The following is a 12,179-nucleotide window of genomic DNA, read 5'->3' as shown; positions in this document are numbered from 1 at the left end:
AAACATTTATATATCTTTTTTTCATATTAAAACTGTTTAGGCTATGTAAGCCAGCCAGTCTTTGATTCCTGTGTTTAAAAAATGAACTGATTTCTACATTACAATAATGGAAATTGTTGATTTGATTCTAATTCAAGGTTTACAGTGTCCTGAAGGAAGAGGACAATTTATGGTTTGGGAGGTAAAAGCATGCATACCAAATTAGTTTGATGACAATTATAATTGTATTTCTTTAGGCACAATTACTGAAAAACACTTTTTAAGGACATTTGTCATCTAACAATTATAAATTTGGCAACAGTTACAACAAAACAACAAAAGCTCCACAATGTTTAAAAGAAATACAAGAAGCAGAGGCATACTTTCAAGTGTCAAAAAGAAATATGGTATGGTTTGAGAAAAGCAAAAGTCTTCTTGTGATGAGGCTGACTAAAATGTCTCTCATAATGGGAAAAGTTTCACTCTCAGACTTGTTAATTTTATTTCATGTTCGAAGACATGCTTATTATAAAGAATATTTAATTTAAGGTTTAACAGTAATTAAGCAAGCAAATATGCAATATTTCAATTAAAGTTGAACTTGTTTTGTCTCTTAAACAAGCAAACTATCTAAAAAGTAGAGGCTGCCTTGTAACTGTTTCCTCTCTCACCAATTGCCACATCTGAATCTCAATCTCATAAACAAATCCATCAATATATAGAGTATAAAATTTGCATGTGAAATGGAGGTATTTTAGAAATGTTCTCCAGTTAATATGGCTTATAATAGCATCAAATGCATGCCTTTCACAGATGGCAAAACTTCTTGGCCAAACCCTGTATTGCTTTTATGAAAATATCAAATATATACATACCTTATTAAATTAGAAATGAGGCCTATACGTCTCAAAGCATAGAATTTAACAGTTGCTAATATTATCATAATATTTATCTTGACCTAAAAATAACAACTGTTAAAAATACACACACAAGAATTTTAGAATTTGAGAATATATCTTTTATTTATAGGATGAGAGTGTTAACTCTGAGAGAACATGTATAACGAAACATATTTAGGACAGCACATTACTTCAATAAGTAACTGTGGTAGTAATGTTATTGTTAATTTGTATAATGTGTGTATATATTTTTCTGCATTTAAATTTCTCATTAATGTTTTTCCTATGAATATGATCAAATTATGACATCTATCATAAATAAATGTCATATTTTATTTATTTTAATTTTATATTCAAATGTTTTGTTTTTCAACTTCTTTCCCCACCAAACACACTGATATGTAAATGTAATTGAGACACTTACAACTAATCTATGCAGTGTTGAATGCTGCTCCTGCAAAATACTCCATAAGCTAAAATTAAGTTACTTCGATATGTGGCAAAAAACCATGAATATGTGAGATTATATAGATTTGTTTTATATTAAAATAAATGCACAATATTTGAGCCAGCAATGCAAACTTATTATTTACATAAATCTTATATATTAATTTAGAGAGTATCATTAAAGTTTGTAAGTGTGCACATTTACACACACACCCATATACATATGCATATGTGTACATACTTATGTATAGTAACTCCTAAAACCTGTAAATGAAGGTTAGGTTTTAAAGGCTAAAAATGTGTACATGGCTGCTACAGGATTATACCTGTAGCATTAATATTGATAACAAGATGGTGTAAATTTGTCAGGCTTTTTCTTTTGATGTCTTAGGCAGTGAGACCACCTGGAAATAAAAATGAGAAATAAACTTAAAAAACACATTTCATAATTAAGATATCCTTTAACTAAGGTATGTCTGCCAACAGCAAGGGAATAACCGATACGAAAAAAGTATGATGGAGCAACTGGCATAAGGGAATGTAGTATAATGGGAAGAAAAATGTCTGTCATATAGGTACCCCATACTTAAAGTCCTTCTTCTAGTCCTACAAGAATGTTCAAACTTCCTAGGTTACTATTTGTCAGGATCGAGTTACAAAAACAGAAACTATTCTTAGTCTTTCAAAAAAGGGACATTTATCAAAAGTAGTTGATCATATAGCTGCACTAGGTATATATGATTTACTGCATTGACATTTCTTTTTAAGATCATTAAATGATATCATACAATTTAGCTGAATAGATATTAGGGAGTGAGAATTTTATTGTTGTTATTGTTTTCTCCTTAGAAATTTTAATAGTATGCTTTGGGAATTATAAGGCTTTATAAGGGCTTTTTGTTATTTCTTTAGTGGCCACATATGTTAGTAATAAACAGCCCCTACCCAGTGTATATAGAACTGCTTTACAATATATTGTCATATATATATTGTCGTATATGTGTATATAGTCGTATATGTATATATTGTCATATATGCATATAATCTAAGAGCTTTAATGAACATATTTTATTACGTATGTATAATCTGAGAATTGAAAATGCTCCATAGACTAACAAATCTAAAAATCACAATTTAAAAATGAAAAAACTGAAAATTTCTTTTAAATACGTTAAATAATGTGTACTTTGATTTATATAGGTCATCTCTTTGTCAAGTATATATGCATGCTCACATAGAAACTCATACACACACACACATGCACATAGGCTTTCACAGAAGATAGGTATTTAAAGATGTAAAAATAAAACAAATTTTTTCCACTCTGAATGTGCCCAAATTACCAATGTACTTTTGCTTTGCAAGTGCATACAATCCATTTGAAATATGCATATATTTGTGTATGTGTATATATATGTGTATATATATACACATATACACATGTACACACATATTTTGAAATATATTTCAGAAGATGTATAACTATAATTTACATATAAATATAAACTATATATTTCAAAATATATATTCAGAATGATTTTCAAATAATCTACAGAAAATATTTTAATTGTAAATTTCAGTATGATAACATACAATGTCTGTATTATTAACAAATAAGTACACAACTAAATAAAAATGTTACACTTTTAATATAGCTATAATTTCCACAAGAATTTGAACTAATGACATAATACCTATGACACATCTCACTAACAGATTGAACAATAAAAGAATTAAATTATTGTCAAAATAATGAGATTCAAGTAATTTAAATGTCAAAACTTGAAAAAATATTTACTTTAAAAATCAGATACTTTTTAAATTAAATTTTATTTTTTGAGCGACATAAGAATTGAACATATTTGGGAGATACATAATAATGTTTCAATACATATAATTTATAGTGATCAGATCAGAGAAATTAGAGTATCCATGGTTTCAAATATTTATCATTTCTTTGTGTTGGGGACAAAATCTCCTTTTAGCTATTTGAAACTAAATGGAATATAATGTTCTTAACTATAGTCATCCTACAGTGGTATAGAACACCAGAAATTATTCCTCCTACCAAGCTGTAACTTTGTATCCTTTAACAAATCTCTCTCTAGTCTCCCTTTGCTGCAGCTTTCCCAGCCTGTAGTATCCTCTGTTTTATTTTTTACTTCTATGATATCAATTTTTTTAGCTTCCACATATAAGTAATAACATGCAATGTTTAACTTTCTGTTCCCGGCTTGTTTCACTTAACATATGCCCTCCAATTCCATCCATGTTGTCCTGAATGACAGGAATTCGGTTTTTATGGCTGCATAGTATTCTATTGGGTATATATACCACATTTTCTTTATCCATTCATCTGTTGTTGGACACCTAGGTTGCTTCTATATCTTGGCTATTGTGAATAGTGCTGCAGTAAGCATAGGGTTCAAATGTCTCTTTAATATACAGATTTCCTTTTTCCAGTAATGGTATTGCTGGATCATATGATAGTTCTATTTGTAATTTTTGAAGAAACTCCTTGTTGTTCTCCACATGGCTGCTCTAGTTTACATTCCCACCAGCAGTGTCTAAGAGTTCTTTTTTTTTCCTGCATCTTCACCAATATGTTATTTTTATTTTATTTTGAGACAGTCTCACTCTGTCACCCAGGCTGGAGTGCCTTGGTTTAATCATGGCTCTCTGTAGCCTTGAACTCCTGAGCTGGAGCAATCTCGAGTAGCTGGGAATACCTACTGGCATGTGCCACTACGCCCAGCTAATTTTTACTTTTTAAAATTTTTTTGTAGAGACAGAGTCTCAATATGCTTTTTAGAGACAGAGTCTTGATATGTTGCCCAGATCTCAAAGTTCTGAACTCAAGCAATTCTCCTGCCTTGGCCTGTCAAAGTGTTAGGATTACAGATATGAACCACCACGGCTGTCATATTTTTTGTCTTTTTGAAAATAGTCACCCTAATTAGGATGAGATGATATCTCATTGTGGTTTTGATTTGCATTTCTGTATGAATAGTTAATGTTGAGCATTTTAAAAATATACTTATTGACCATGTATATGTCTTCCTTTGGGAAATGTCTGTTCAGATCACTTTTTCATTTTTTAATCAGATTGTTTTTTTTTGCTGTGGTATTTTGTCTTATGCAAATAGTATTGTGAAGTATTAATGAAGTAAGACAATTTTATTCAAGGACCAATCCCATGCAAATACATTCAGAGATGTTCTTAGTTAATTGCATTTATAATTTATACTTTTTATTACCATGTGCATTTCTCTAAATTTAGTGAAATTTTACTATTTTATATTTTTACTCAGTGTATATACTGTTGCTCATGAATTGTTGGAGTATAATAGTTAACTATCCTTAACTAAGTCTTATTTATTGAATTTATATGTTGCTGTTTTCTATAGGAGATAAGATTCTTTTTTTACAATATGAATGGAATCATTGCTGATTTTCTATGAATATATGAATTGAATTTTCTCAGATAAATCTTATGTTTCTTTTGTGCCCACAAAGACATCTGGATACTCATCAGAAGTGTAAAAATTCCAACTAGAAGAAAAAAGAAATAATTATTATTTCTTTCTTATTTCTATGAAATAAGTTATATTAGGAAAAGGATCCCTAGCATGTTTAGCTTTTAAGATGTTTCTCAAATGTTGCATAATTTCTTATCAATTTTCATTATTCATACCCATTCCCAAGCAATAGCCAATCAATATCGCATGAATGAGTAAACACAGAAAATATGTTAAAAATTAAAAATGAATCTACATATTTTATATACCACTGCCACAAAATATTCCCAAATAAAGATTTATTTTTGTACTTAAAAATTTTCAAAAATAGTTGCCTATATGCATATAATATTCCTCTACATGCACATAATATAATAAACCACATTAATTGTGATTCACAACTTTTGTACAATATAACAAATGGATAAAATGGACATTACATATGTCCCTTCTACTATATGGAAATCATGCAATTCAACTTCTTAGTGTGTGTTAAAATGCTCAGTATTCAAGATGAACTCTCATACACCCCAACTCTTCGTTTGAAGACAAAACACATACACATGCCTGTGCACATGCACAAGAAGTTTCAAGCGAAATGCGTTGTTATCAAAACTTCTTCTAAGCAAAACTTCATTGCTTAATAAATACATTTGGATTACAATTCCTGGCTTGGATTAAGCAACAATTATACAGAGACAAAGAGCAAAAGTACTTCAATATATTTTAATACTGCTAAAAATCAAACTCAATATGAAACTATGAAATCCTTTTACAACCATGCTATACTTTAGTACTATAATAACTTTTTCTCAGAAACCATTTATCCTAAAGATGCATTTATTTTGATTAATTGTCAGTATATCTAGGTCTTACCTGGCAGTGTTTGTGTCATGACTGTGAAACTAATCCATGATCCAATCTGTTATATTAAAACTTAAATTAGCACATACATAAATGGAATCTAGTAATTTGTTCACTTGTGGCTTTAATAGGTAATTTTAAGGCTTAAAATATTAGAAAACTTATAGATAGGAATACATTTTCAAGAAATAATAATTTAATTTTTACATATAAAGTCATAAGCAAACTCATAAAATGGGATCATATTTATAAGAAAATGAAAGACATTGTTTAATATTTGAAAAAATTGTGATTGAAATGTTCTATTTTGTTATACCATGATCTATGGATAAGACCTCTATATTTTTCCTGTATATATTAATTTATAATACATGTAAATACATAAGCACATGCATTTAGTATATCATGAATAGGATTCAAGCATTTACATACATAAATAACATACCTCATAGGTGTAGTTAGGACATGAAACCAGGAAAAACATCCATGTGAAGGGGTTATAATTTGGACTTGGGAAACAGGCATTGTTTCCTTTTTCAAAGGAAAGTAAAATGTCAATGATGCTACACATTGCAAATCTGATCATATGCTTATTATATAATACTAAGTTCCCCAAAATAACTGTGTACCACATGAAATGTCATCACGTATTTATAGCAACCTATTTTGCAAATTACTCAGAAGAGACCCAGCTTTAAATGTTATAACCTTTTGACTCAAATAAAATAGCTGTCATTTTCATACCATGTCTATAGCTATGTTGCTGTAACACTGCAGAGTACATAAGGATAATCAATTCTTTAAGATCTTAAATATATATAAATTATTTTTACATTATAATGATTGAAATAGTACTACATGCTGAAATTATAAAGTGTGTTTTAACATTTGCCCACCTCTTCACATTCCCCTTTACTATCAAAGAAGATACATTTGTTTGAGATTATTAAATACCTCAAAATTCCCTGTATTAAATTGGTGAAAGTCATAAGGAATTTTATAAAGATGTCATTTATACCAGAAAAGTATGCACACCTCTAATAAAAGGATTACACTGAATATCAGTATAGTTAATATTCTGAGATACCACGTTTCTGTTCAGCAGTCAGGATTGATAGTTACATCTCTCATTATACTTCACATATTGTCACTTTATTTTTGTTAATTATTTTCCCCTTTCAATTGTTTTTAAGAAACATTTTAGATAATAAATTTTTAATGATTTCAGGTTGAACTTGGAGCTGTGACATTTGTAAAAGTAAATATGAATTATAAAATTACTGTTTTATTCTCCATACCAAGATTTAATCAGATAACAAACCAGCTAAACTCTTTTACTTATAAGTCTGAAGTCATAATAAAATGTCAGTGTGTTGTTTTCAAAATTGTAACAATTGCTGAAATATCAAAGTTAAAAATTATGCTAAGTATTGTGCAGATTTTACAGCTGTTCGTAAAAATAAATATGTAGGCCTTTCGTTATTACTGACTTTTTACAGCATTTTTGTAGACACCTTTGTGTAATGTCCTATATTAATAAAAAAAAGATAATTGAGGCGTCTACCCAAGTTATAGTCACTGAATTTCAGAGGCAGAAGGTTCAGGGAATAGTCTGCTTTAGAGCCTGTAGTTTATGAGTGTTCAGCCCCTAGAGGTGTGGAATGATCAAGGGTCTACAAATCTACATTTTTTCCAGACCTAGTTTGTAGATTAAATAATGGATATGCCTTATGACACAGAAAAATATATGTATATAGATAATATTGTTTCAAGTATACACAGTTGCTGTTAACTGTAATATTAAATAAGTTTAGGAGTTACTAATTTAATACTTATATTATTCATAAGTGTTCTCTCAACCTATAGTTATTATAATAGAGCTTCTATTAAATTAACGTCAGGAGGTTTTTTTACATTAAAATGCTGCCCCACCAGATTCTTCTTTAGGCATATAAGGTTTATTCCATTGCTTCAGGGAGTGCTACTGGCAGAGAAACTTCAACTTTCAGTACTCCCTATAGTTGGAAGCAACCTCACCCAAGGTCACACTCACTAATTTAGCCTTACTATGGTATTTGATCAATATTGAAAATTGATTAACTCAATTCAGAAGAACATGGATTGTTCATCCCAGTTTTAGAATGTCCCATGCAATCATTGGAGACTTGTTGAGACTATGTCACTCTCAATTTCCTACCTAAATATGATTTATTTCTTCTATCCAGAAAACTACTCCTTAACTATCCTCCTGAGTATTAATCTCCATCCTGGCATTTGCATTCCAGAAAACCCAGCTTACATAGTTGGCACCAGGAATGGCCCAAAAAGCAGATGTTGGAATGGCATTTTAGAGTTGAATGACTTACCAAAAGGCCTGCAATGAGTATTCCATAGCTGATGGTAGGTGCAGACAGACAGCTAATGGTACAGGGTAGCAATCCAAGTGTAAAAATCTTTTACTACTGGTATGTTGTTATGTTATAGTGGTTGAAAACAATATTCTATCTGGTCTAATATTACAAGTGGGACTGAATTGCTCAACAAACACACCTAAAACAAACTGCTAATTGGCAATTAAAAGCCAGTTGTGAAAGTTAGAGGTCCACCTAGATAGTATGCAAAGAGGCTCGAAGAGGGCAGAAAAAGCTAAGGAACAGGTCCAGGTCTTAATTGCAAAAGTAGTCAAACTCTAAAGAATGTACAACTCCAATCCAATGCAGATCTGTTAAGTCAAGTTTGTTTACCACAAAATCTTGGAATGTCTAGGTTTTCATAAATTCCTTGAGCCTGCAGAGGTGGCCCACTCTTCCCTATGAAAGTTGAGCACATCCTTCCTTAAAAGCAACACAGAAGGCACTACACTGCAAGAATACCCCCCTTGAAGATCTCCCCTATCTTTTCTTCTAGCCACTACAACTAGGGTTATATCACAATATAAACTACCTGAGGCTGTTCTGGGGCTGACAGAGAACAAAAAAGATAATGCCCCAAAGGAGCTGCAGAACCTACCCAGCATGAACCAACAAATTATAGGAGAATACACATGGGGTTGGAATCTGAGGGTGTTTGAAAAGAGGGGTAAAGTATAAAATTGAATAAAGATTTGTTTATGTTTTTGGAGCACTGTCCTGGAATATAGGAGTAAATATCCCGCTAAGATTGTACAAACACACTAATGATATGCACCTGGAAGCATGAACAAAGCAATGGCCCACAATAAGCAAAGAAGAAATGTTAGAATTTCCATGGCAGGCTGGGAAAGAAGGTGCTAAGTGCCTTAGAGAAATAGGAATCCTAGAGCAGATAGTCTACGCAAGGTTGAAAAGAGAGTGCTTCTTTCTATGCAAGGAATTTTTCCCCCCGTTTCGTGTTCTCAGGTTTCTTCTCATGTTCCATGGGAGAGCCAATAGGATGCACCACTTTTCAAAAATACAGGGAATATGGTAGTGAAAGGAACACCATCATCACTAAGATTCGCATTGGCTCTTTGCTGTATCAGGCTTACTGTAAGTGAAATCATCTTAGAACTGAGATGACTGGTAGTGAACGGGATTAAAGGACCCTTCCTCACACCACTCCCTAGAAAATCAAGGCAGTTCCAATTACAGTACTTAATTGTTCATGAGACAAAATGAATGGCCTGTTCATAGGAGGCTTGACCCACAGAAAGTTATGTTTGGCTAGTAGAACACAATGTCTCTAGAAGCTAGATAGTTGGATACCCAACAATGCTATTGCTAAATTTAGACAAACAAAATAAATTATAGATGAATAGTTAAGAGACTTGAGACAGCTGGTGCAATGTCAGATCTACTATTCCTTTCCCAGTATTGGAACGTGAATCAGTTCTAAGACTCCAAACTCACTGAGGGAAGAATAGTCTGGGAGGAAAGATATTGTAACACCAAAACAAATGCACATGATAATGATTTCAGTGATCTTTACTAAAAGGACTTCATTGATTCAGGGAACCATATACTAGAAAAAGTGGCATTTTCACATTTTAAGGACTGTTAGACAAAGTGGGTTCACAAAGGTAATTTATCCAGATCATAAATAAATAATAATTGGAAAATATATGCTTTGTAGTTTGCACAATATCTACATTTGCTGAAGCTTTCTTTCAACTGTCATACCCTCTGAGAAAATGGCCTTCACTAAAGGGAACTGCCTTACAAGGTCTTTTTCTTCCCCAGGTAGACTCATATCCAACTTATCTGTCTCCAGTCATTCCAACTCTTGACACCTCTACAGGGTTATCCTAGCTTCAGATACCCAATAGAGTTGACTGAGTCCATTCTTGTGACTACATCACAGCTCAACTTCCCCTTTGGCATGGTTCTCATTCCTTGCCTCTTTTCCATAATTCCTAACAACCTTCTTTCATACAAATTTCTGCCACCTGAGAACACGACTCATGACATTTTGTACAATCAATATTAAATGGTTCCCTTCTAGACATAACCATGCCTAAAGCACATCTAATAGATATTACAACAAACTCCAATTAATATGTTAGTGAGGGAATAAAAATTCAAGACTAGGAGACACCAATTTAGAGCTGACACAGGAACTGATAAAGATTTTATGTAAAGAAAAATAATGCATTGAGTATGTAGCTATTAAGAATTCATAATCAAAAGATGAGAGTTCACTTTGAGAAAAGATCTGGGACGTGATAGATCAGAACCCTGGATGGGGAGAAATTGAATACAATTATCCGAAATTAGTTGAGGCTAGAGGTTGTCATCTTGGAAGACATTGTTTCCAAGAAAGAAAATGATGCCCAGAGAAGTTTGCTCAGAGACGGAAGGCATCATGTGGAAGCTTAGAAGGGAAGGGAAAGAAGGAAGCATGTTCTGGGATTCAAGGAATTTAGAAAACAAGGATGTTAGAGGATGAGAAGACACAATGAAAAACCTCCTCTGTTTCCAGAACACACTTTGTTTTTCAGAGATTTCAGTAACCTCATCTGTAAAAAATTGTTATTTTTGTTCAAAGTCAATTCACACATTTAATAATAAATGTAAATCAATCAGCATTTACATGATGCTTCTGTGTGAATAAACTAGAAGGTGTTTTCGTTTGCAGACAAAAACTAACCCCCCACAAGGAAAACAAAACAAAATTTACAGAACACACACACACACAATTACCAAAGAATGTAACCTTAAGAAATCCCAAAACTGAAAATAGATATGGAAAAAAAACAAGAAGATATAATACAAAATAAGAGATGATTGTACTCAAGAAATTGTGGACAAAGAATAAACTTTCCCAGTAATATCAAATATATTTTCATTTACTTAAGAATGTAATATTCAACAGAAGAGGATATTAAGCAGATAAAAAGAATAGCCAAAAAAGGGACAAAGATAGTCAAAGAGAAAGTGATAGAGAAGCTAGAGACAGAAGAAGGAACATAGGTACAGTGTAACCCCCCTCATACTCCACAATGTAATAAAACTAATTTTAAAATTGTAATTTGAGGAAATTTTTTAGAACTTAAAAAAAAAAAAACATGGATTTAGAAGAGTACCTAGTGATCTGGGGAAATTGGTTGGGAATCATCAACCCTTAGACACTCCCTCAAAATTCATAGACTTTTATAATAAAAAAGTCACCCGCACATCGAAGCAAAAAAACCATCATTTGACAAAGGAGAGAGAATTAGGTTGGCATCTGATTCCTCAAGAGCAACATATAAAGCAAGATAAAGAGTGAACATTAAAAGAGGGGGGCCTTCTTACATGAACAATTTCAACATTACTGGATGACTTAAAATTTTCATTTTCAAATGATGACACTATATTCCAGATAAATGAAGAAGCTTGAGTTGATTACATTGCTAGTCACCTAGATAAGACTAAAATTTGTGATATTTCTAACTTTGGCAATGCTAGCATTTTATTAGATTATATTGTGTTTTGCTTCTGTACTAAAAAAATTTAGACTCTCAGATATTTTTCACTTGTGATTCACATGCATCCAAAGAAAATTCAATGTATCTGTGAATTTGGATCAGATAAAAATGGCATTCAGTCTCTTAATGAAATATAGGCTTCACTCCACTGCAAATGAGGACCACAAACTACAACAGCATTGGCCTTACATGTAATTTTTTTTCACCAAGATAAAGCACAGATATTTTTAAGTCACAGTACATTTCTTTTTAAATCTGCATATACACAATTTATCACCAATACTCAAAAAGTTGAGTACTCATCGCAATATTATGTAATGTGTAATAACAAACATATGCTTATATTATAGCTTTTTCATATATTCACCATTGTTCTAATATAATAATTTTCCCTTGTAATTATATGTATTCTATTTTACATAACAACTATTCTGGAAAATGTTTTATATGTTTGACTAGCCTGCCAGAAGCGTGGAAGGCAAGAAAATGTTAAGAAATTCAAGTTGATGTTGAATGTTTATCATTTCTATTTGAATTTACAATTAAATT

The 12,179-nt window shown here is 31.7% G+C and overlaps 1 protein-coding gene across 2 annotated transcripts in view; it reads right to left on the bottom strand.

Moving 5' to 3' along the window:
• Positions 1 to 974: 974 nt before the first annotated feature.
• TECRL (trans-2,3-enoyl-CoA reductase like) overlaps positions 975 to 12,179 on the bottom strand; it is a 132,530-nt gene continuing 121,325 nt past the window's right edge. Inside the window, exons 10-12 of one of the 2 annotated variants that reach the window (XM_057302093.2) lie at positions 6,153 to 6,238; positions 5,720 to 5,765; positions 975 to 1,729 (exon numbers count right to left, since the gene is read on the bottom strand). In XM_057302093.2, the coding sequence (XP_057158076.1) occupies positions 1,713 to 1,729; positions 5,720 to 5,765; positions 6,153 to 6,238 (149 nt within the window). In that variant the 3' untranslated portion in view covers positions 975 to 1,712. Of the gene's footprint in view, positions 1,730 to 2,378; positions 4,878 to 5,719; positions 5,766 to 6,152; positions 6,239 to 12,179 lie in introns of those variants that run through there. The other variant, XM_003815805.6, reaches the window with a different exon arrangement.

The sequence above is a fragment of the Pan paniscus genome, chromosome 3 (assembly GCF_029289425.2).
Source record: "Pan paniscus chromosome 3, NHGRI_mPanPan1-v2.0_pri, whole genome shotgun sequence".
Classification (NCBI taxonomy): domain Eukaryota; kingdom Metazoa; phylum Chordata; class Mammalia; order Primates; family Hominidae; genus Pan; species Pan paniscus.
This window is presented reverse-complemented; position numbering and strand designations above follow the sequence as displayed.